Source organism: Thalassophryne amazonica, chromosome 7 (genome assembly GCF_902500255.1).
Source record: "Thalassophryne amazonica chromosome 7, fThaAma1.1, whole genome shotgun sequence".
Classification (NCBI taxonomy): Eukaryota; Metazoa; Chordata; class Actinopteri; order Batrachoidiformes; family Batrachoididae; genus Thalassophryne; species Thalassophryne amazonica.
This window is the reverse complement of record NC_047109.1, coordinates 67,224,559-67,249,417: the sequence shown is the minus strand read 5'-3', so window position 1 is coordinate 67,249,417 and position 24,859 is coordinate 67,224,559. Positions and strand designations below refer to the sequence as shown.

Genomic DNA, 24,859 nt, shown 5'->3' with positions numbered 1-24,859 from the left:
CTTGCAGTCTCTGAGGCATGGACTTAATGAGTGACAAACAGTACTCTTCATCAATATGGCTCCAACTTTCTCTGATTGCTGTTGCCAGATCAGCTTTGCAGGTTGGAGCCTTGTCATGGACCATTTTCTTCAACTTCCAAGATTTTCAATTGGATTAAGATCTGGACTATTTGCAGGCCATGACATTGACCCTATGTGTCTTTTTGCAAGGAATGTTTTCACAGTTTTTGCTCTATGGCAAGATGCATTATCATCTTGATAAATGATTTCATCATCCCCAAACATCCTTTCAATTGATGGGATAAGAAAAGTGTCCAAAATATCAACGTAAACTTGTGCATTTATTGATGATGTAATGACAGCCATCTCCCCAGTGCCTTTACCTGACATGCAGCCCCATATCATCAATGACTGTGGAAATTTACATGTTCTCTTCAGGCAGTCATCTTTATAAATCTCATTGGAACGGCACCAAACAAAAGTTCCAGCATCATCACCTTGCCCAATGCAGAATCGAGATTCATCACTGAACATGGCTTTCATCCAGTCATCCACAGTCCACGATTGCTTTTCCTTAGCCCATTGTAACCTTGTTTTTTTTCTGTTTAGGTGTTAATGATGGCTTTCGTTTAGCTTTTCTGTATGTAAATCCCATTTCCTTTAGGCGGTTTCTTACAGTTCGGTCACAGACGTTGACTCCAGTTTCCTCCCATTCGTTCCTCATTTGTTTTGTTGTGCATTTTCGATTTTTGAGACATATTGCTTTAAGTTTTCTGTCTTGACGCTTTGATGTCTTCCTTGGTCTACCAGTATGTTTGCCTTTAACAACCTTCCCATGTTGTTTGTATTTAGTCCAGAGTTTAGACACAGCTGACTGTGAACAACCAACATCTTTTGCAACACTGCGTGATGATTTACCCTCTTTCAAGAGTTTGATAATCCTCTCCTTTGTTTCAATTGACATGTCTCGTGTTGGAGCCATGATTCATGTCAGTCCACTTGGTGCAACAGCTCTCCAAGGTGTGATCACTCGTTTTTAGATGCAGACTAAGGAGCAGATGTGATTTGATGCAGGTGTTAGTTTTGGGGATGAAAATTTATAGGGTGATTCCATAATTTATTCCTCAGAATTGAGTGAGTCCATATTTTTTTCCCTCTGCTTGGTCTAAAAAGTAACCGTTACTGACTGCCACACTTATTTTTCCTGATTTCTTATAGTGTTTCTTAAAGCCAGAAAGTTGCCATTTGAAATGACTTTAGTTTTGTGTTATGTCTGTGATCTGCTTTTTTTCTACAAAATTAAACAACTGAATGAACATCCTCCGAGGCCGGTGATTCCATAATTATTGCCAGGGGTTGTATATGTTCTCCACTCAAATTGCAATAGCCAATCAGAGATTAGCCTTTCTGTCCATTATTTACCTGTATTTTGGCATGCCTGGTGCCAGAAAGTTATGTTGGATCCAAAAGGATCCAAAAAGGCTAGGACCAAAAGTTATATTGGATCGGTTCCCACTGACCAATAGCGTTAGAGCTTACTGCCAAAAGCTAGCCAATCAGAGCGCGGCATACGAAGGTCAGGAACTAGCTGACAGACGCTGGTTGAAAAAATGGCAACAAACATGTCAATAACAACAGAAAATCATCTGCCAGCGAGGTTTGCTGAGTTTACAGAGGAAGAACTGGTGGAAATATTGAAGGAAATATTGCATCCAAGGATGCCAAAAACACTAAGAAGGTCGACAAGCACGCTACTGATGTTTTAGAAGCATTCATCGCATCAGAATCAATCATATGCTGTTCACAACAAAATAAATTGATCAAATTTACTTGACTCTTTGTTGTTTGCTTAATTTGGGAGGGGGTGGAGAACATAACAATTGATGGAAAAGTTATATTGGACTCGGCTACGCCTCCTCCAATATAACTTTTCTTCATCCAATATTTCTCTATGTTGGACTCCTTACCATCCATTATTTGTATTATATATATATATATATATATATATATATATATATATATATATATATATATATATATATATATTTCACAGCTGGGACATTAAAGCAGTGGATAATTTCTTTATGAATAAGATATTGTGAGTTCCTGTTTCAAACTCCCCCTTGGTGATGCTCACCAACTCTGATCTGGATGTTGTCCCCAGTGGAGGGGTCTTTAAGGTGGTCGATTGAGCTCAGCATGTCCAGGGCCATATCACAGATATGATGTGCATGAAAGGTGGTCTTATTGGGCACACCTGCCACCACCATGTAGGCATCGCGAATTGTCTCCACCTGTATAGGAGGGTGATAATTACTGTACTGTGATAACAGTCTGAGAAGACTTTGTTAATTTGTTTTAATTAAGCTGACTACCAATTCATCCTGGTAAAAATCAATGACCAAGCTCACCATTCTTGTATTTTCAAGAAACATAGGTGTCCAGTTGGACCCTCTCTAGCCAACTGTGAACCAGTCTCACTTTTTTTATTTACTACGTGCAGCTTGTCAAGGGGAGTAAAGAAAAGTGAACAGAGTGAGTGGTGACGTCAGTGGATCGCATCAGAGCACAGCTCGTATGAAGGATTATAACAAGAAGTTAAATCTGTTATAAACATACTTTATCAGCTGCACACAAGAAGGAAAGAATACGCAACTGTTTTATGAAGCCATGACAATGTAAACAAGACATATAATTACGTTTTTGACAGCTCAAAATGCTTTCTGCAGGTTGTTAGGCACGCGAACGGCTCCGGCTGCAGCCTCCTCTGTGATTCAGGAAGTGATTAGAGCCATTTTCAATGGCCAATTTGCATAAAAAATGATTAATCCACCACAAAATAATTATTTTATAAACGCAGCATCCAGCACAGAGTGCATAGCAGCCCGTAGAACAAAGAATGGCATCCAGCTGTGAACACAGCGGGTGGGATCATTACAATGATGTTCGTGCTATTGCGTGAGTCTCAGGCATGCTTGTGTCAGTGCACCTTTATAATGTGGGGGGATCCCGCCTCGACCGATTCATGCACATTCTGTGTGCATCAGCTTTTGAATGCAGTCCAAATGTAGTTGGAACACAGTATGAATACCTAGAATGCCCTTAGACTGCAGTAAGAATATTACAAATGCACATCGAATGCTGTATGACTGTGGTTTGAATGCCACCCAAAGTCTGGGGCATCAAGCTGGCTAACAAGATGCTGTGAATTGCGCCTCTGGACACGGTATCATATGGAATAATTATTTCATCGTGGATGGCACATTTGCCCTTGGATCATGGCAGATGTCACCGTCTGACGTTGCTCCCAGGTTCATACGAATTACATCATAGGCTGCAGTGTGGCTGCTGAGCACCATGCAGTGGGAGGCACATCTGGAGCAGTTCCAAATGTGATTATTCACTTTATTTACATTATAATGCCTTTTTATTTACATTATAATGCCCTGGTAAAACAGTTGCATCATCAGTCCTTCGAATGGGTTAGATGGTGTACCTTTCATAATATGTTTATTACAGCTGTGACATCAGGGTCAGATGCGCTGTGATGCGCCGCGCCAAGTCACCACAATGCATTGACTCGTCGCACAGCTGCACGTGGTGTTACAGCTATGATGAACATATTTACATATATCACCGATACTTTGTCTAACCCATAAGAGGGAATGACAATGTATCTGTAATGTTATAGTTATTATGGATGTGATCCCCATTCAGATGTGTGCACTGCTCCGCGGCTCTGAGGCGCATTGACTCACAGTGACACCCGGTGTTGTTGGTTTGATTGTGTAATGTTCACGTCTAATTAAGTAAATGAATGTGTGCCACAGACCCTGCTAATTACAATATGTCCTTTGCACACCCCGAGTGGGATGCATTGGTGGTGCTGTTCGGGACATGCCAGTGGGTTTGATGAGCTTGACCATGGCAAATGTCTCTCACTCTCTTGGGAGATCAGACTGTTCAAATGCTGCTTTGACGCCGTGAAAATAATTAGAACACAGTCAGAAAGCAGTTAGAGTCCACCTCAACTGCTGTTCGATATGGTTCCACCTCAAATGCACCCCGAAAGTAGGGAGCATGTGTTCTACATTCGGGCTAGCCACACAACTGTGCCCAACTGCACAGTTGTGTGGCCAGAGTTTTCGATTGTCTCCTGACTTTGCCCGAATGGAGGTTGAATTTTCATTCGTACGGCATTCAGGCTCATTCAGCCTCTAGTGTGACGGGGGTATAATGAATGTCAAGCCCAGTCTCACTTTTTTTTTTTTCATGTGACTGTCACAGTATCAGCCAAATTTTTGTGACAGGTTTTTAAACTCACTATTACTAACCCTACTCCTATCCCCAACCCTAACCTTAACCATAAGCTAATCTTACTCTTTCCCCCCACCCTAATCATAACCACCTGACCCCCCGCTTCACTTTTATTTTCGTGCAGCCATCATGGAATGAATTAGAATGAATTTGTGCTGCCGTGATGAAAAGAGGCACTTTTCGTCACAATATCACAAACCAATAGATTAATGTATATTTTGTGCTTCTGAATCACAACTTGCCGTGAGACCAGGTTGGAATGTTAGTGTTTACTGGGGAAAATTCTCTAGAATGGGGGGAATAATCTCTGAATCCCCTGCCTGTATTGAAAGTGGGATATTTTTGAGCCTATGGACAAGTGTACAAAATTTTGAGAAGTCACTTAAAATAAAACACTTCAATGTATAATATATTTGAACAAGATATAAAGAGGACAAAATATGTTACAATCTCAGACTAACCTTATAGACATTATGCTTCTCACTGAGTGTATCAAAGACGATATAAATCTCGTTCAGCATGTCGACCACCTGCATGGGTGTGATGTGGATGCAGATCTCATTAAACTTGACCACATCGCTGAACAGGATAGTGACATCTGGGAAAACCTGTGACACAAAGCCATGCAAAATCATGAAAGAGAGGCCAAACTGGCTGAATGGCCACATCTCACAAAGTGAACAGGAAATCACCTGTGGACTTCTATGTCAGTCAAAAACAAACCATTTCAGGGATCAATTTTACTTACAGCAAACTATAGCAAGGTCAATTCTGCATGCAGTGATATAGAATTATAGGATTTTCAGAAGGTATAACATAAAACAAAACCATTTTTAGTTGTGATAGACTTCAGGCCACTTGTTGTTTTTGTTCCACTTGGGGTTTTATAGGTGCAGACCAAATTTGAACTCAATCAGACAAGATTTAGAGGTCCCCCAAAGTGACACATTTTCCTCTCCCTCCGCTGGCAAGGCAACGTCACCCTAACGGGAGAAGAGTCTGATGCCATTATTTTTCTTTTACAGGTACATGTGATGGCTTCTAATCACAAAAAGCGGTGGTTGATTGTTCACCCAGAGGACAACATTACTGGAATTACTGGATTACTACATTACGTTTGGGAAAATTGTTGCTTTGTAGGGGGCCCCTAAACAATGTCCAATTACAATAAAATTTGGCACAGATCTTTTATTTTATTAGTGCAACAAGAACAACATGTGGTCCAAAAGATTGTGTGTGTGTGTGTATGTGTGTGTGTCAGAAAGTGACTCCAATTACAGCCAATTATGGATCTTCTGTGAGCCATAAAATGTGATTTTGACTGTGACACAATGTGACATTTCTTTTTATAAATTACATTTCTAGCTTAACTTTCAACCACATGATGAAAACGTCGACTACGGCTGTGATACAAGAAATGGACCTGGGGTTCAAATGAGATGTTCTGGTCTATCTAATATCTAGTGAAACCTGATTATCACATGCATACACTCACTCTTTTGACACCATAATAAAATGATACAGGTTGTCCTACACTTTAACTTTTATTGCACCCAGCTGTTCAAATTTCATGCTATTTAAAGTTTTCAGAGTCATGCTGTGCTTATTAATAAAACCTACTGTTGTACCTGGCATGTCTCCAGTGCAGTGATGCCCTTTCTGAGGCGGTCAGCTACAGCTTTAGGGATCATGGCATACAGCAAAGAGTCTCCTCTTTTCTTTTCTTCATCCAGTTTCTTGATGATTTCCTGCAGTTGTGCATATTTTTGTTGCTCCTACAAGATCACAAGTGAAATGCAAGAGCCTGCAGTTAGAACCTCACCTGTTTCTGCTTGGTTGTTAGCTTGTTAATAGTTTACTCAGGAGCTATTGAGGCACAGCTTTTTTTAAGGGATGGAATTCCTAACCAGGAGTTTGTGCTTTTTATGTTGTGAAGCACCTTGTGGCTCTTGTCTGTGAAAGGTGCTATACAAATAAAATGTACTTACTTACTTACTTACTTACTTAGGAGCAGATCAACAAACACAATTCTTTCAGTATTTTTGAAAAGGTTTTGGGTCATGCTTGTGGGCTGCATCTTAATGACTGACACGGGGTCACTCAAATTTGTGATTAATTGATACCATAATATACTGTACACAGTAAAAACAGAAAAATGTAACACCCTCACCTTCCATCATGTTTAATCCATATTGGCTTCAAACTGCTTGAGTGCCGGTGTATGGTGTACTGGGACCTCTGCAATACGTGATGCACTCTCTATATAACCAAATTAGGGTGTGTGTCTGCATTGCATCAGACCTGTTCCTTGTGTATGCTGGAATCCACCAGGACTGCCTTTTAGTCACCAGTCCTGTTTGTGATTTTCAAGGACAGCATTTCAAGGTGTAGTCACAGATGGGAGGTGTCCAGTTTGGTGATTGTAGAATTGCATCTCTGCTTTTTATGGAGGATGTGGGTCTGTTGGCGTCATCAGACTTTGGCCTCTGATGTGCACTGGACAGGTTTGAGGTAGTGTGTGAAGTGAGTGGGATGGGATCTGAGTCATGGCAAAGAAAAAGCTGAGCCAGAAGGCAAGGCTCTTGATTTATCCATTGATTTATGCTTCTACCCTCACCTATGGTCATGAGATTTGGGTAATGAGCGAAAGAGAAGCTCGCAGATACAAGTGGTGGAAATGAGGTTCACCTGTTGGGTGTCTGAAGGAGCCAGCTGAGGTGGGTTGTACATCTGGTGAGCATGTCTTTGGTTGCCTCCCTGGGGAGGTCTTTCAGGCATGTCCAACTAGAAGGAGAACCTGGTGAGGACCCAGAACATGCTAGATGGATTATTTTCCCAGCTGGTTTAGGAACACCTCAGGATCCCCCAAGAAGAGTTTGAGAACTTGGCCAAGGATAAGGAATTGTGACCTGAGCTGCTTGGTCTGCTGCTACCACAACCTGGACCTGGATAAGTGTCAGACCTGGACTCTGACCTTTTAAGATCACCCAAGTCCAAATGTCATGTGTCCAATAGAAAGGTGATATATAACTTCATATTAATGTTTCATAGTTGCAATAGGCACAACTTTAACCAATTCTGAGGAACAGACATTCTCAATATCCCTTATATATAAGCATTGGGCCCATATTTTGACCTTGGTCTGTCTTTCATCCATCAATCCCTCAATGGATACTCTGATGGCAGCATTTGAGAAGCTGAGTAGTGAATCAGAGCGTCTGGTTTTGAGATTGCAGAGACATTCTTTTATTTTGGCAATGACATACATGTCTCTGGGTCTTTGGCCTTTGAGATCGAAAGGTGCCTGGGAAGAGCTAATGGAGTCATGAGGTCACTAGACAGAGGTGTGTGCCGATATCTTGGCAGGTGAACAAAGGTCCAAGTCTTATGTGTCCTGGTGCTGCCTGTCTTGCTGTATGGTTGTGAGACTTGGACACTAACTAGTGACATAAGGTGACAACTGGATGTCTTTGGTACTAGGTGTCAGGATCCTTGGGTACCTCTGGAATGACTTTGTGTCAAACAAACGGCTACTGAGAGAGACTAAGATAAGGAGTATCACTTGCATTGTAGCCCATTTCTGTGTGCGGAATCCAGCAACCAGGTCCCTGAGTGTTAAGTCTGAGGAGACACCTACGTTTCACCTGGCTGCAGCAGATAGATGGTTATAGATGTCAGAATGGTTGTCTGCCTAGTTGGTTGCCATCCAAAACTCAAGGCGGATCTGTGGTGTTGTGGATGCGGCAAAGTGCAGCACCAGTGCATGCTCCCAAACTTGCCTTGACTTGTCTTTTATTTGATTTTTCGCAAAATTAAATTACTTTGTCAATAGCTGACCACCAAGAATTCTACAATGTTTGGTTCAAAGCAGATAAAAACATTGCAAACTAGAGCATCGCTGTCATAGAGTGCAAAGCTCCGCCAACACTAGTTTCCAATTCCACAAATTTTTACCTTGAAAAACATTTTCAAGGTCAAAGTCCTGTTAGAAGTGGCTTTTCATAAGCAAAAATATAACACAAAATATAGATTAAAAGGGCTTTTCAATGTTAATATCAAATATCTGCTAAATCCACAATACGGATCAGATGCGGATCAAACTTATCTATTCATTGAGAGTGCCAGTTTGCACCTCACTGTCATAAATGAGAGTGACTGAGGCACTTTTGAATAAAATATAATGCAAAATGTACAACAAATGGGCTTTTCAATATTAAATTCCAATGTTCACAAAATCCACAATCCGAATCACATCCTAACTTTGTCAGGTGATAGTGAGTGCCAGTCTGCACCTCTCTTTCAAATATGAATGATTGGAGCATGTTTGATAAAAATATAATGTTAAATACACATTAAATGAGGTTTTCAATGTTAAATTTAAATGGTAACAAAATCTCCAGATCAGATCCGGATTAACCGTCAGTCGATAAAGGATACATCCTACATAACGCTTTCAAATATGAAATAAATTTGATCTTTATTGGCAGAGTTATGAATAAAACATTGAGAGTGCCAGTTTGCACGTCATTGTCACAAATGAGAGTGATTGAGACACTTTTGATTGAGACATAATGCAAAATATACACCAATGGGTTTTTCAATATTAAATTTAAATGTGCACAAACTCCACAATCCGGATCTTTGTCAGTCAGGATACATCCTACATAACGCTCTCACGTATTAAAGAAAGTTATGAATTGAATGAATGAGTTATGAATTTTTGAAAATTTGCTCAGTGTTAAAGGATAGGGATTTTTCAAGTTTTCCAATATTTCTCCTGACTTTGACCTTTGACCCATGACCTTGAAAATTGAATCAGTTCTTGCCTATCAGGATATGAATCCTCTGTAAAAAAGTCATGATGATATATGAAAAATTGTGGGTTACAGGCTGTTCACAAACAGAGACAAACAATAATACTGTAACTTCCACCAATAGAGTTGGGCAGAAGTTATTATTTTGTTCGTCTCACACACAGACAGACACACTGGACCAAAAATGACACAGAAGTGTAACAGAACATGCTGTTGAGCAAAAGCTCCTCTATGATGAGCGCAAAGTTTAAGACTAAGATTTATGATGATGGATGACATGTAAAGATGCAGAGGACCTGATCCAGGGCCAGCTGCAGCTCAGCTGACTGCTGCGTCCCAGCCAAAATCAGCTCTCTGCTGGAGTCGTGAAGGTTCAGATCATTCACGTAGACGCCCATCTTTATCATGTCCTCCACCGTCTCTATGCTGCAAGAAAAAGGTTGGGAAATGAAGTTTTACAAATCTGTAAAAGAGAGAATTAGTTCATTAAACCAATTCTTTCATCAAAATAAGCTACAATTTGAGAGAAAATTCATTTATTCAGACATTGTGGTGTTAAATAAGCATGGAATGGCTGCTAACCATAGCAGAAATGACCAAAAATCATTTTTTGCACAGTCAGAATCAGAATCAGAATTCTTTATTTGTCATTGTTCCTCAGGGGCTCAACGAAATTCAAAAACAGCTTTAAAACAGCTGGTTTAAAATAAATTAAATCACTGGTTGGGTTTTTTATGTCCTACTGACAGGTCACCACAGTGACACACGTGAACCCTACGGTGCCGTTGTTGCATGCGTGAGAAATAAACGTTTCAATACTAATAAGCATAGTTATGGTATAAGCTGCAGTCTTACATGGGTGTTCCCAGAAAGATGAGTGAGTCCCACTGGGGGACATACTTCATCTGGCCCTTCAGGTGCAGAGGCTTTTTTGGAGGCTCCCGCATGTCCTCAAATATGGTCTCACTGCACTTCCCTGAAAACAACCATGATGTTACGTACCATCATAGCGGCACTAAATGCACACTGAAAACACACAAGGAAAATTGAGTTCCAGAAGCAAATTATAAAATTTCATTTGTGGCTATGAGGCATAGTTCAACACGTGCGGAGCTATTAGCAGTGGCGGGCACAATTCTGCTAATCCGCTAACTGCTAATTAGCAAAGCTATCTTTTTTGTTAGTGGATTAGCTTTTCAGCTAACTTTGAAAAACATCAGCGGACCAGTTAGTTTCTGCTAAATTTAGTTCCGCTAACTTTCCATCCGTGAACATTTTTTTTTTTTTTTTTGCTGATAAAATTTAACTGTCAAAAATGTTTGTAAACCCTAAAATCATACATGTTAGTTCCTGTCTGTTGTGTGTCTGCAACAGTCAGACTAGGGTTGCCAACCGTCCCTTGAAAAACGGAATCGTCCCTTATTTGGAAATAAAAGTGTGCGTTCCGTATTGACCTGAAACGGGACGCAGTTTGTCCCGTATTTCTGTGAGAAAAAGTCTGTAAAATGTCAATGGAATTGACTGGCGCTTTATATGGAAACTTACGGTAAATTTGATCCCAGCCTCTCTCCTGCTCTTCACCAATGAGCTGACAGACACGAGTTGACGATACAGAATCACTCTTATCTCATAAAACAAAACAAAAAAGAAAGCAAAAATACATGGGCAAATGGGAAAAGGTGCGCGACAACAGCTGTAAGTATTGTAAGTATTGTTTACTTTTTCAGACTTTCACTGTTACATTGTTTTGGATTATATTTTTTTTGCTAATTTATACACTTTTATAATAATAACACAACAGAGAAAGATTTATTTTTAAAGACATTTTTTTATACTTTGAAGCAGGACAGGATGCTCATATTGAAATTGTAAATGAAAATTTATTTTGCACTAAAAATAAATTGCTAAATAATAATTTGTTTTCCGCATGTTCATATAACAAATGCATGTGTGCATCTACTTAAATTCAGGGTCAAGTCAATAGTCAAATGGTTAAAAATCATTTCACACACACACACTGGGAAGGGTGAAAGCAATGGTCAGTTGGCCTAGAGACCTGGAATGGACGTCACGTGACTAGCGGCGTGCTGCACGGCGGCCATTACTGAGGGTGGAGAGAGACCTTGATCCTGTTAAACAGAAGCGATATGAGGAGAAAAAAGGCAGCCAGTGCTTCATTATCAACTGCATGAACCACAAAAACAAATTCTCCAATACTAAAATTAACTGTACAATAGCCTTAATTACATTAAGGCTATTGTACAGTTAGGCTATTGTGCAGCTCTTGCCTGCCTCTACTGGTGGTTGGGTCTCACTGCGGTATTGTATCACTTCCTGTTCCGGAGCACAGCGGTGTTTTGCTGCATCTGTTAGCTGTTTAATCTGCGCAGTTAGATTGATCTAGTTAACTAGATAACGATTTGTTTCACAGTGTAATCTTCACGTGCCTTAACTAAAGCACTCCCTCTGCTGAATCACCTCTAAATTATTTACACATTATTCACTTTGTGTGTTTTTAGGAATCCGCTAGCTTAGCGCAGCTACTAGCTCTTAGCCGGTTTAGCATGGCAGCTTCTCCTGTCTCTCCCGCACTTTTCTGCTCTGGGTGTGAAATGTTTAGTTATTCCTTGGCCTCCTTTAGCAGTAATGGTACTTGTAATAAGTGTAGCTTAGTCGTAGCTTTGGAGGCCAGGCTGGGCAAATTGGGGACTCGGCTCCGTGCCGTGGAAAATTCTACAGCTAGCCAGGCCCCTGTAGTCGGTGCGGACCAAGGTAGCTTAGCCGCCGTTAGTTTCCCTCTGGCAGATCCCGAGCAGCCGGGAAAGCAGGCTGACTGGGTGACTGTGAGGAGGAAGCGTAGTTATAAACAGAAGCCCCGTGTACACCGCCAACCCGTTCACATTTCTAACCGTTTTTCCCCACTCGATGACACACCCGCTGAGGATCAAACTCTGGTTATTGGGGACTCTGTTTTGAGAAATGTGAAGTTAGCGACACCAGCAACCATAGTCAATTGTCTTCCGGGGGCCAGAGCAGGTGACATTGAAGGAAATTTGAAACTGCTGGCTAAGGCTAAGCGTAAATTTGGTAAGATTGTAATTCACGTCGGCAGTAATGACACCCGGTTACGCCAATCTGAGGTCACTAAAATTAACATTGAATCGGTGTGTAACTTTGCAAAAACAATGTCGGACTCTGTAGTTTTCTCTGGGCCCCTCCCCAATCGGACCGGGAGTGACATGTTTAGCCGCATGTTCTCCTTGAATTGCTGGCTGTCTGAGTGGTGTCCAAAAAATGAGGTGGGCTTCATAGATAATTGGCAAAGCTTCTGGGGAAAACCTGGTCTTGTTAGGAGAGACGGCATCCATCCCACTTTGGATGGAGCAGCTCTCATTTCTAGAAATCTGGCCAATTTTCTTAAATCCTCCAAACCGTGACTATCCAGGGTTGGGACCAGGAAGCAGAGTTGTAGTCTTACACACCTCTCTGCAGCTTCTCTCCCCCTGCCATCCCCTCATTACCCCATCCCCGTAGAGACGGTGCCTGCTCCCAGACCACCAATAACCAGTAAAAATCTATTTAAGCATAAAAATTCAAAAAGAAAAAATAATATAGCACCTTCAACTGCACCACAGACTAAAACAGTTAAATGTGGTCTATTAAACATTAGGTCTCTCTCTTCTAAGTCCCTGTTAGTAAATGATATAATAATTGATCAACATATTGATTTATTCTGCCTTACAGAAACCTGGTTACAGCAGGATGAATATGTTAGTTTAAATGAGTCAACTCCCCCGAGTCACACTAACTGCCAGAATGCTCGTAGCACGGGCCGAGGCGGAGGATTAGCAGCAATCTTCCATTCCAGCTTATTAATTAATCAAAAACCCAGACAGAGCTTTAATTCATTTGAAAGCTTGACTCTTAGTCTTGTCCATCCAAATTGGAAGTCCCAAAAACCAGTTTTATTTGTTATTATCTATCGTCCACCTGGTCATTACTGTGAGTTTCTCTGTGAATTTTCAGACCTTTTGTCTGACTTAGTGCTTAGCTCAGATAAGATAATTATAGTGGGCGATTTTAACATCCACACAGATGCTGAGAATGACAGCCTCAACACTGCATTTAATCTATTATTAGACTCAATTGGCTTTGCTCAAAATGTAAATGAGTCCACCCTCCACTTTAATCATATCTTAGATCTTGTTCTGACTTATGGTATGGAAATTGAAGACTTAACAGTATTCCCTGAAAACTCCCTTCTGTCTAATCATTTCTTAATAAAATTTACATTTACTCTGATGGACTACCCAGCAGTGGGGAATAAGTTTCATTACACTAGAAGTCTTTCAGAAAGCGCTGTAACTAGGTTTAAGGATATGATTCCTTCTTTAGGTTCTCTAATGCCATATACCAACACAGTGCAGAGTAGCTACCTAAACTCTGTAAGTGAGATAGAGTATCTCGTCAATAGTTTTACATCCTCATTGAAGACAACTTTGGATGCTGTAGCTCCTCTGAAAAAGAGAGCTTTAAATCAGAAGTGCCTGACTCCGTGGTATAACTCACAAACTCGCAGCTTAAAGCAGATAACCCGTAAGTTGGAGAGGAAATGGCGTCTCATTAATTTAGAAGATCTTCACTTAGCCTGGAAAAAGAGTCTGTTGCTCTATAAAAAAAAGCCCTCCGTAAAGCTAGGACATCTTACTACTCATCACTAATTGAAGAAAATAAGAACAACCCCAGGTTTCTTTTCAGCACTGTAGCCAGGCTGACAAAGAGTCAGAGCTCTATTGAGCCGAGTATTCCTTTAACTTCATGACTTTCTTTGCTAATAAAATTTTAACTATTACAGGAAAAAATTACTCATAACCATCCCAAAGACGTATCGTTATCTTTGGCTGCTTTCAGTGATGCCGGTATTTGGTTAGACTCTTTCTCTCAGATTGTTCTGTCTGAGTTATTTTCATTAGTTACTTCATCCAAACCATCAAAATGTCTATTAGACCCCATTCCTACCAGGCTGCTCAAGGAAGCCCTACCATTATTTAATGCTTTGATCTTAAATATGATCAATCTATCTTTGTTAGTTGGCTATGTACCACAGGCTTTTAAGGTGGCAGTAATTAAACCATTACTTAAAAAGCCATCACTTGACCCAGCTATCTTAGCTAATTATAGGCCAATCTCCAACCTTCCTTTTCTCTCAAAAAATTCTTGAAAGGGTAGTTGTAAAACAGCTAACTGATCATCTGCAGAGGAATGGTCTATTTGAAGAGTTTCAGTCAGGGTTTAGAATTCATCATAGTACAGAAACAGCATTAGTGAAGGTTACAAATGATCTTCTTATGGCCTCAGACAGTGGACTCATCTCTGTGCTTGTTCTGTTAGACCTCAGTGCTGCTTTTGATACTGTTGACCATAAAATTTTATTACAGAGATTAGAGCATGCCATAGGTATTAAAGGCACTGCGCTGCGGTGGTTTGAATCATATTTATCTAATAGATTACAATTTGTTCATGTAAATGGGGAATCTTCTTCACAGACTAAGGTTAATTATGGAGTTCCACAAGGTTCTGTGCTAGGACCAATTTTATTCACTTTATACATGCTTCCCTTAGGCAGTATTATTAGAAGGCATTGCTTAAATTTTCATTGTTACGCAGATGATACCCAGCTTTATCTATCCATGAAGCCAGAGGACACACACCAATTAGCTAAACTGCAGGATTGTCTTACAGACATAAAGACATGGATGACCTCTAATTTCCTGCTTTTAAACTCAGATAAAACTGAAGTTATTGTACTTGGCCCCACAAATCTTAGAAACATGGTGTCTAACCAGATCCTTACTCTGGATGGCATTACCCTGACCTCTAGTAATACTGTGAGAAATCTTGGAGTCATTTTTGATCAGGATATGTCATTCAATGCGCATATTAAACAAATATGTAGGACTGCTTTTTTGCATTTACGCAATATCTCTAAAATTAGAAAGGTCTTGTCTCAGAGTGATGCTGAAAAACTAATTCATGCATTTATTTCCTCTAGGCTGGACTATTGTAATTCATTATTATCAGGTTGTCCTAAAAGTTCCCTGAAAAGCCTTCAGTTAATTCAAAATGCTGCAGCTAGAGTACTAGCGGGGACTAGAAGGAGAGAGCATATCTCACCCATATTGGCCTCTCTTCATTGGCTTCCTGTTAATTCTAGAATAGAATTTAAAATTCTTCTTCTTACTTATAAGGTTTTGAATAATCAGGTCCCATCTTATCTTAGGGACCTCATAGTACCATATCACCCCAATAGAGCGCTTCGCTCTCAGACTGCAGGCTTACTTGTAGTTCCTAGGGTTTGTAAGAGTAGAATGGGAGGCAGAGCCTTCAGCTTTCAGGCTGCTCTCCTGTGGAACCAGCTCCCAATTCGGATCAGGGAGACAGACACCCTCTCTACTTTTAAGATTAGGCTTAAAACTTTCCTTTTTGCTAAAGCTTATAGTTAGGGCTGGATCAGGTGACCCTGAACCATCCCTTAGTTATGCTGCTATAGACTTAGACTGCTGGGGGATTCCCATGATGCACTGAGTGTTTCTTTCTCTTTTTGCTCTGGGGCAACTGTTTGTTGTGATTTGGCGCTATATATTTAAAATTGATTGATTAATTATGTAAAACAAATGTATATTTTAAAGTCGTTATGCCGCAATTTAATGTCAATATACTGAGACTATAACTCAACGCCATAAGTTCTTTTCATTAAGCTGCGTTCACATGCTGAAACAAAAATGTTTAAATATATTTATGTCTATATATATATATATATACTTGCAGCTGTTGTTTAATATGATATGTACATGGTGGTCACAGGAGGCATTTAAATTTTAACAGTGTGGTTGGAGGGGATGGAGGAGGTACTTTTTACCCTGACTGAGGGTCAAAAGTCATAAATTCTGAATGGCTTTATATCTACTTGTAATAAAATGTTAGTAAAAATCATATATATGTTGTTGTCATTAAAAGACTAGCAGTAATATTACAGTGGAAAAAGCAGCAAGGTAAATGAGCACAATGGCAAGGCATACTTCAGATTAATATTTTAATACATAAGGATTTTTTTATCTAGATATGTATGGGTTTGTTAGACCTTTTAATTAGCATGAATACAACTTACAAGGCTTCATTTATAAAAATCCATCGAGAATTATGACAGGGAAAAAAATCACAGTAAATGAACAGAATGGAATATTTTCTACAAATTTCTACACTTTACATAAAACATTTTCTACCTAGACATGTATGGGTTCATTAGAAAGAGCAATGAAAGGGCTTTAAAACAAGCCTACTTTTATTAAAATCTGTTAACAAATAGCGACAATAGAGCGAGAAAAGCAGCACAGTTTGTCGTAATTTCCCCAAATTTCTGCATTTTACATAAAAGTTTTTTTTTAACCCACACATGCATTGGAAAGAGCTTTCAAAGGGCTTTGAAACAAGCCTACATTTATTAAAATCCATTAAGAAATAGTGACGCTAGTGCAAAAAAAGCGGTCAGTTTATTATTGATGAGCTGCACATTTCCACCCTTAGTAATGGCGCCTTCCTGTCCTGAGTGACGCTAATAGATAGAGGCGCGCATGTCCATTCCAGTCTATATTTCCATGGGCCGGTCAGCCCTGCCAGTGAGGTGTCCCTTATTTATTTTTCAGAGAGTTGGCAACCCTAAGTCAGGCTGATGTTCTGCCTAGAAGAGCTCCTGTAACGTAAATCGACAGTTATGTGCCTCCTTTAAAGACAGCATGTACATGCAAATTTTTTACTTTTTTAAAGTGAAAAGACACTTATTGCTGTATTTTTATGTAAGATAAAACTTATGTGGGATTTCTTCAGTGGGGTAGCTAAATGCGATGATTGAAATGTAGATTTTACAGGTCGCATTCAACACAACACGGGTGAGCCATTCCTGAATATTTTATATATATAATACAGAGATAAACTGTGACATCTAATACTGCAGTTTCCTGCTTTTGATAAAGATGATGACAGTGTTTGGGGCTTTATTTATTTTTATTTATTTTTCGTGCGTTAATTTTGTGTTTGTGATCCTGACTTTACCCAGCAGCCCCTGCGGGGCTTAAACTTGAAACTGGTTTCTCAACAGTGTAATCCGATGCGGCCGCGACTGGGTCAATACTAAAAGTTAGCAGTTAGAGGTAACATCCGCTAATTTTTTTGCGGTTTATCGGTTTAGCATTATAAAAGCTAACTTTTCAGTTAGAGGATTCATGGTTATCGAAGCTAACATTTCGGTTAGCTGTGCCCACCATTTGCTATTAGTGATAAAAACATGTCATAATACAAAATAAAGGATTGAGTTGAAAAATGAAAGCCTTATTTGGATACAAAGGTTAAAGTGTAAACTGTTCTGACCCGTGACAGTCTGGAATGCCAACAATTCAATGTCTTCTCCTGCAGCGTTGGTAGAGCTGTTATACTGGTTGACAGTGTTGCTGTACTCCTGGTCATTCCCCTTCACCTCCTCTGCTGGATTTTGCTCTGAGAATGAACCAGGGTGTAAATTATTGTGAGGTATATTGTTCAATTTATAAAAGAACAGAAATGTTAACGCTTTAATTATTCCAACCTTATACAGTACACCAACCCCAATGTGTGTGTGTGTGTGTGTGTGTGTGTGTGTGTGTGTGTGTGTGTGTGTGTGTGTGTGTGTGTGTGTGTGAAGCCCTGTAATTTTCCTGGCCTTAATTAATTCACATGTTCTTGCAGTAATTAATGCATGAATGTTTGGAAATTAATGGCCATCTGGGAAAACCTGACACATTAATTTTCACATTTTAATGTGCTCATATTAAAAATTAATATTCCAAGCATTAACCTACTTGAGGGGGAACACAAAAGACTTCCTGATGATAAACAACTTCACTTTTCCCCTATCTACATTTTACAATATAGGAAGCTTGTGTGTGTATGTGTGTATTTGCAGACTCCATCACCTTTTCATTTTCCAAAAAATGATTTCAACACATAATATATATGTAAGTCCTTTCGGCACCTCCCTTGTTTTCACTCAGGGGCGCAACAGCAGATATGAGGTGGATTTGCATGTTGATTTGGAACAAGTTGTACAAAGAATGCCCTTCCTGACATAACTCCATATTGGCTTTGAGCCAGGAACCTTCCATACTGGAAATAAGCACACTTAACTGCTTGACCACCACCCCTGCTTGCTTTGTCACCACCCCTGCCAGAAGGTCCTGGGATCCTTTCCCACCTGGTCCTTTCTCTGTGGAATTTGCATGTTCTTCCAGCGTGGGTTCCCTCCGGCTGCTCCGGCTTCCTCCCACTTCCAAAGACATGCAGGTTAGGTGGTTTGTGGATTCTAAATTAACAGTAGGTGTGTGAGTGTTCATGTGTTTTTCTGTCTATATGTGGCTTTGTGATAGACTGGCATCCTGTCCAGGGTGTCAGGGCTCATGGTGGCTTGGCGCAGTAAGCAGTAGGAGGCAAATGCAGACTTGCAGACATAATGGTTTGGAAGGAATAAAAGGCTTTATCTGGCAAACAGGCAGGAGACTCGGTACACAGGAATTCAGACAATAAGGCAGAGGTATCAAGCAGGGTACAAGCAGGGACGTGGTCCAAAAAACGAGTTGAGGTCAAACACACAGCGTCAAGGTGTACAAAAGGCAGAAACAGAGGCAGAGTCAAAAACAAGCAGAGTTCGGGGTGACGGCTAGGTGGACAATGACACAAACAAGCAAGGTCAAAAACCTACTAGGCAAACAGGACATGAACGTGAGGCTGGAAAGTGAACAAAGTCAACAATCGGGCGAGGGACTGTGAGACTGTGAGGGTTTAAATGAGGAGTAGGTGTGAGGAAGGTTCTGTAAGGGGTGTGACCAAGAAAGACAAGGGCAGGTGCAAGAGGGTGCCGTGAGACAAAAAGCAAAGCAGACTGGAGTAAGATAAATAAGTGACAGAAAAACCAATGGTGAAAAAATGTGACGTGCTCAAGACAAACAATAATTAATGTGAACAAAACAAAAGGGGCAAAACTAGGAAATAACGTGACTAGTCTAAAAAGTGGAAAACAAGAAAACTAATAACTATAACCAAAGCTAGAATGGAACTGATACTGGCTAAAGAATAAAAGTGAATACAATGAACGATAATAAAAGTGGCAAAACGAACTATTGGCTAAACAGAAAATAAATGATGAATAGAAAAGAAAACTAGAGACTACTGAATACAGACAATGCAATGAATGACTACAAGAATAGATGAAAACCAAAGAATGAAACCTGTGACCAAAAGCATTACACAAAGAAAATAAATAAACAGAACCAAACTGAGACTTCAATGACAAAGTATAAACATATGAAAAATAAAACCGAAAATCCTCAGTGGAAATCAAGAAGTAAACCCAGACATAAACCTCGGGCCGGGGCAGAACCTGACACAGGGTTTACCCCGCCTCATGACTTATGACTGAAACACAGACAGCAGAAGACTATCCCAGCAAAGTCAGCTCATCATTACCATTCTTAAAAAGTTAAGTCCCTTTGGCCTCTCCATTGTTTTCACTCGGGGGCGCCACAGCAGATCCAAGGTGGCTCTGCACATTGAATTGGCACAAGTTTTATGCTGGATGCCCTTCCTGACGCAACTTCAACATCATTTTCTTCACTTCAGACAAGGAAAACTTTGCCATTGTAAACACATCATCACCAAAATCATTCAGACAAAATTCAAACCCATGAAATTAAAAAGTCTTTGTACCTTTTTTACCTTTGTCATCTTGCTTCTTTACTTTCTCGCTCTCCTCTTTCTCATTTGTCTCTTCTTTGTTCTGTTTCGGGATGCTGACCTTCTGTTTGCTTTCCACCACGGCTTTAGACACCAGCTCAAACACATTGTTTAAATGTGTGTAGATCTGATGGGAGCAAGAAAAGTGATGTTTGTGGCAGTGACCGCATCGAGAGAAATAAGTCTGAGATTGAACAAATTCACAATTAAGTCGACCCGAGTTCATTTTCTGCTTCCAAACTCACATTGTCCCAGCTGAACTCTAGCATGGGTCTGACCAGAGAGAATTCCTCGTTGACTTTCTTTCCCTGAAGGTCAGAGAACACCTCCTTAAGGCCGTCACCGATGCGATACATGGTCATGTCACGGCGGAAAATAACGCTGAAGGGGAACATGTCAAAGAAGATACCACGCTTCATTGGCAGCTTCTCGTAGCTTGGTGCCGTCTTCTGCTGCGGCATGCGGTGCTTAAAGGCGGCATTGTCAAAGTTCATCTTGTACACCTGGACATGGAGGAAATGTAACCTTGATACATTTGAAACTTGGAGAGCTGCCAACCGTCCGGCATCTACCTCCGTGTCCTGCATCCCGCATAGGACACCCATAGGTCCCCCAGTTGTGTGTGTTTCTTTGTACTGTTGATTACATCACTAGTGTGATTTCACTGGTAAGTAAGTCCCTTCAGCTTCTGCCTTGTTTTTTCACTTGGGGTTGCCACAGCAGATCCAAGGTGGACCTGGCACAATGTTGATGCCAGGTGCCCTTCCTGAAGCAACTCCACATTACATGAAGAAGGGGCTGGAGTGGCCTTGAACTGGTGTCGCAGACCGAATGGTCCGCCCTGCCTCCACTGTGCATGCATCATTTCAGAGCTCAGCTGCCCATCTCTTCACCCAAAGTGATCAAATGGATTAATGGGATTATTAGCCATCAGATGACAAGGTAAAACCTCTTAAATCATTCTAAAGTCAGTTTTAAGCAGAAATTAGGCCGTTTTAAGCAGAAACAAGGCAATACTCTGTGACGCTTTGAAATGGTCGACGCGCGGTGAATGCATCAACTAGCAGCTTATGTAGCCGTGGCGCTCTGATCACTTCCTCCATCTTTTATGATGAAATAATGCTGAATTTACATGGAAATGATTGTTGTACAAAAGCTTCAGATATCTGTCGCTGAGGTAGATGATGACTGGAGTGCAGTTTTAACCTTCTGGGGTCCAAGGGCATTTTTTGGACAGTTCACTCGCCTGGCATAAATGTTTTTATTATTGCTGTTAACAGCTAACCCTGCAGCCAACAATCAAGGTTTATGTCTCTTTTTTTTTCAGGACAACCTGTGCTTTCATAATATATATGCTTTTGTTGTGTTTTATTTACAATCAAAAATAAGAAAGAAAAAAGTAAAGCGGGAAATAATTTTCCACACACATTTATTCAAAAAACACAGCAAACTATAATAAACAACTGTTCTGACACTTTATAAAGGTAATTTGAGGTCTTGTGTGAAAGACTGTGCAACAAAAATGTTCAAACAATAAACAAATGCACATTTTGAACAATATATACAAAATGGTCTATGCGTTTTTTTTTTGTTTTTTTTTTTGTCTTCATCTCAAAGTATCACAACACAATCTTCTACTATTGTGATTTGGACTGTTCTGTGCTGCTCCTCAAGCAGCTTTCAACAAACTTTGGCCCACTTTCAGTCTGAGGAGCGGCCCTCCCCCTCGCTCCATTGATATGATAAACAGTGCTTTACGCCAACAAAGCAACAGAGTTATCTAGTAACATTCACATGCAAACTAGTGGAGCAATCCTGATAGTTACACACTCTTTGTTTGAGCATGTGAGATTGTCATCAGAGGCTCTCTGTCTGCTCCGTCTGCTTTCACTGATCGCCGTGTGTTATGGCGCAGGGCGCCGAATAGTATGTACTCATTGGAGCACCCAGGGGGCTATTCAAACGGGCCAACTAGTAACACTCCTCTTTCCATGACAAAAACTCCTGTAACAGTGGAATGTGCCGTTCATTTCTAAACTGGATGCTGTCTTGATCCGGTATGTCGTCTGACTAGCACAGGAATTGCGGAAGACGTGGACATCAGCACTTTTTCGGCACATTGAGACAGACGTGATGAAGCCTCACAGGACATGTTGGGGCATGTCCAGCTCATGCACAATTTCTCGGATACTCACACGACTGAAAAGCAACCAGAAGCCGTCTGAAAGCCACCTGAAAGCCGTCCTGTGAGACCAACTTGGAGGTGGTTTTGTCCCGCGCCATGAGCGGCATGGTGGCGCAATCCTCCACTTCTCTTTCCATGAAAAAAACTCCTGTAACAGTAGAATGTGCTGAAAAAGTGCTGATGTCCATGCCTTCTGCCTTTTTTGTGAAAGTTAGACGACGTCCCGGATCAACAAAGCCTTCACGTTGGAAATTATCTGGTTGTTTGTGTCGGGTTTGAGTCTGTCGATCGGCGCTCGGAGCGCGCCACGCTCTCAGACGCTGTGGGCGGTCTTTAAACTGGCTGGAGCACTCCTTAATCTGTGTAATCCCCATAAAATCGTCACTGAAAGCCATCAAAATTTTCCGAATGGTGTCCAGCTGGAGGTCTCTCACAGTTTCTGGAAAAATTTGATGCAGCAAAGCTCCAAATCGCTCAGACATTTATTCGCAATAAAAATCTGACGAGAGGGGTGGACAAGTGCTCACACAAAGCCTGCTCACAGGTGAATGACGCAACCAACAGGCGTGAAAAAACGCATGCATGCGCATGAAGGTTCAAGCTTGGCTGATGCAATCACACGTGATTCATATCCATATGGTTTTTGCAAAAAATAAAAAGGTCCGATACTTTTTGGACAGACCTCGTACGTCTTAGACATTACTCTTTTGAAAAAATGACTGGCTACTTGAGTTTTCAGTAGGCAGCCAGGTAGGGGTCAATTGAAGAATTAGACAGTGGTCAAAATTTAAAAATGCTCCAATGAAATTGAAAACTACACCACATTATTTGTCTGATCATAAAGATTCCAAAAAGGTATAGTTTGGACTATCTATGACTAAATGTTCAGGAGTTATTGTTGTGTGGGCCGCTGAAGAGGAGGTACTGCTGGCCCACTACCAAAGGGTGCCCTGCCTGAAGTGCGGGCTTCAGGCACGAGAGGGCACTGCCGCCGCTCAAGAACAGCCGGAGGTGACAGCTGTCACTCATCACTGTGACAGTTGTCACCAATCACCAGGTCATCAACCACACTATACAAGCCGGACGACATCTCCACCTCATCGCCGAGATATTGTCTACCTACGAGGTAAATTCTCAGCCGTTGTTGTGCTGACGCACATTACTTGTTTTCGTGTTTGTTGAACTGTTTGCAGGTGTCTTGCTCGCTACTTTCAGCTGGAGGCTGGGTTCGCGGATGGTGGAGGAGTGACGCACTTCACTCCTCACTCCGAACTTCAATAAGTAGGAATACAGACTCTGCATAAACTGTGTACTTGAGGTGGAGGTGTCTTTCCCACCGTAACAGAAACTATTGTTCCAGCTGACTGTTTACTGGGTGTGTTTCCACACACTCATCATATCTGTTTCTCTGCATCCTGCCAGCGTACCAGATCCGACAGTCGGAGACGGTGACCACCTGGGGACTCAGGACTTGGCGGCTCCAGTATCCTTCGGGTTCGGTGGCAGTGGAAATCGTGTGGGATCCAGTTCTTCTTGGGACAGACGTGTCCTACCCTCGAGCCTGCCCACACGTCACCTTGTACATTTTGATTGTAACCCAAATTCTGTGTTTGTCTGTATTCTCGTTGTGCACATTTCACAACAGTAAAGTGTTGTATTTTGGCTCATCTATTGTCCGTTCATTTACGCCCCCTGTTGTGAGTCCGTGTCGTTGCACTTTCCCAACAGTTATGGGGTAAAAACAGCAAAGGCCAGTTTCAGTTTGTACAGGGGTCAAAAGTTAAAGTTGCTCCTATTTTGGTAAAAATTATACAAATTATTAGGTGAGTTAACAGGGTTTTAAAAAGGAATAGTTTGGACCATGTATCATGCTTAGTTATCACATTACGGGGTCACATATGTCACATGTCCAAGTTGACAAGACGTTGACCTTGTTTGACCTTTACTTTGGAGACCAAGCATTCAACACAGTCAAAACTATTTCATTATTAATCCTATTAGCTCAACCAATAATTTGCATCACTTTTTACCAATATTGAAGGAACTTTAACTGTTGACCACTGTACAAACTGTAACTGACCTTTGTCACCATTTTTTTCAGTTATCCGCTGCACTAAAAATATAACTAAAGTTGCATTTGCTTGAATAATTTAGCTCTTAGATTAACATCTGGAAAAACAACTCCCAAGAATATCAGCAAGCAAAACAAGCGATCTGTCCTCAAGGATCAGTAGCTCCTGCTGAACTGGAACTGTAAAGTACACGGGCACACAAAATATAAAAGAGACACATTTAACACAGTTAACAAATTTAGTTGATGCTGGTCTTCAGAAATATTTGACAAGATTCGTAATTATTGTTACGCTGCATGTCTAATCACCCTGCTGTAAATTCAGAGTTTATGTTGTGAAAGTGTTGGAACACGGACCCACAACAGGGGGCGCAATGAACGGACAATGGAGAAAGTAAATAACAAGTTTTACTGTCGTGAAAGTGCACAACCAATACAACAATTGACAATTTGGGTTTACACCGAATTCCACTGGTGTCGTGTGGGCAGGCTCGAAGGTAGGAGACGTCCGTCCAAGTCGAGCCGGAACCACCCAGATTTCCCCTGCCACCGAACCCTGGAAATACTGGAACCGCCAAGTCCCAAATTCCCAGGTGGCCACTGCCTCCGCTCGTCGGATCCGGTACTGCTGGCAAGAGAACAAACACACAGGTG

General features: G+C 41.0%; 1 protein-coding gene across 2 annotated transcripts in view; it reads right to left on the bottom strand.

Annotated features, from left to right (window-relative positions):
* Nucleotides 1–24,859, bottom strand: part of LOC117514074 (soluble guanylate cyclase 88E-like) — a 69,298-nt gene that overhangs the window by 29,148 nt on the left and 15,291 nt on the right. For both annotated transcript variants that reach the window (XM_034174363.1, XM_034174364.1), the window contains 8 exons: nucleotides 20,195–20,452; nucleotides 19,932–20,076; nucleotides 17,556–17,681; nucleotides 9,987–10,107; nucleotides 9,428–9,557; nucleotides 5,946–6,092; nucleotides 4,779–4,925; nucleotides 2,138–2,294 (listed from right to left, as the gene is read on the bottom strand). In XM_034174363.1, coding sequence (XP_034030254.1) covers nucleotides 2,138–2,294; nucleotides 4,779–4,925; nucleotides 5,946–6,092; nucleotides 9,428–9,557; nucleotides 9,987–10,107; nucleotides 17,556–17,681; nucleotides 19,932–20,076; nucleotides 20,195–20,452 — 1,231 coding nt within the window. The remainder of the gene's footprint in view (nucleotides 1–2,137; nucleotides 2,295–4,778; nucleotides 4,926–5,945; nucleotides 6,093–9,427; nucleotides 9,558–9,986; nucleotides 10,108–17,555; nucleotides 17,682–19,931; nucleotides 20,077–20,194; nucleotides 20,453–24,859) is intronic.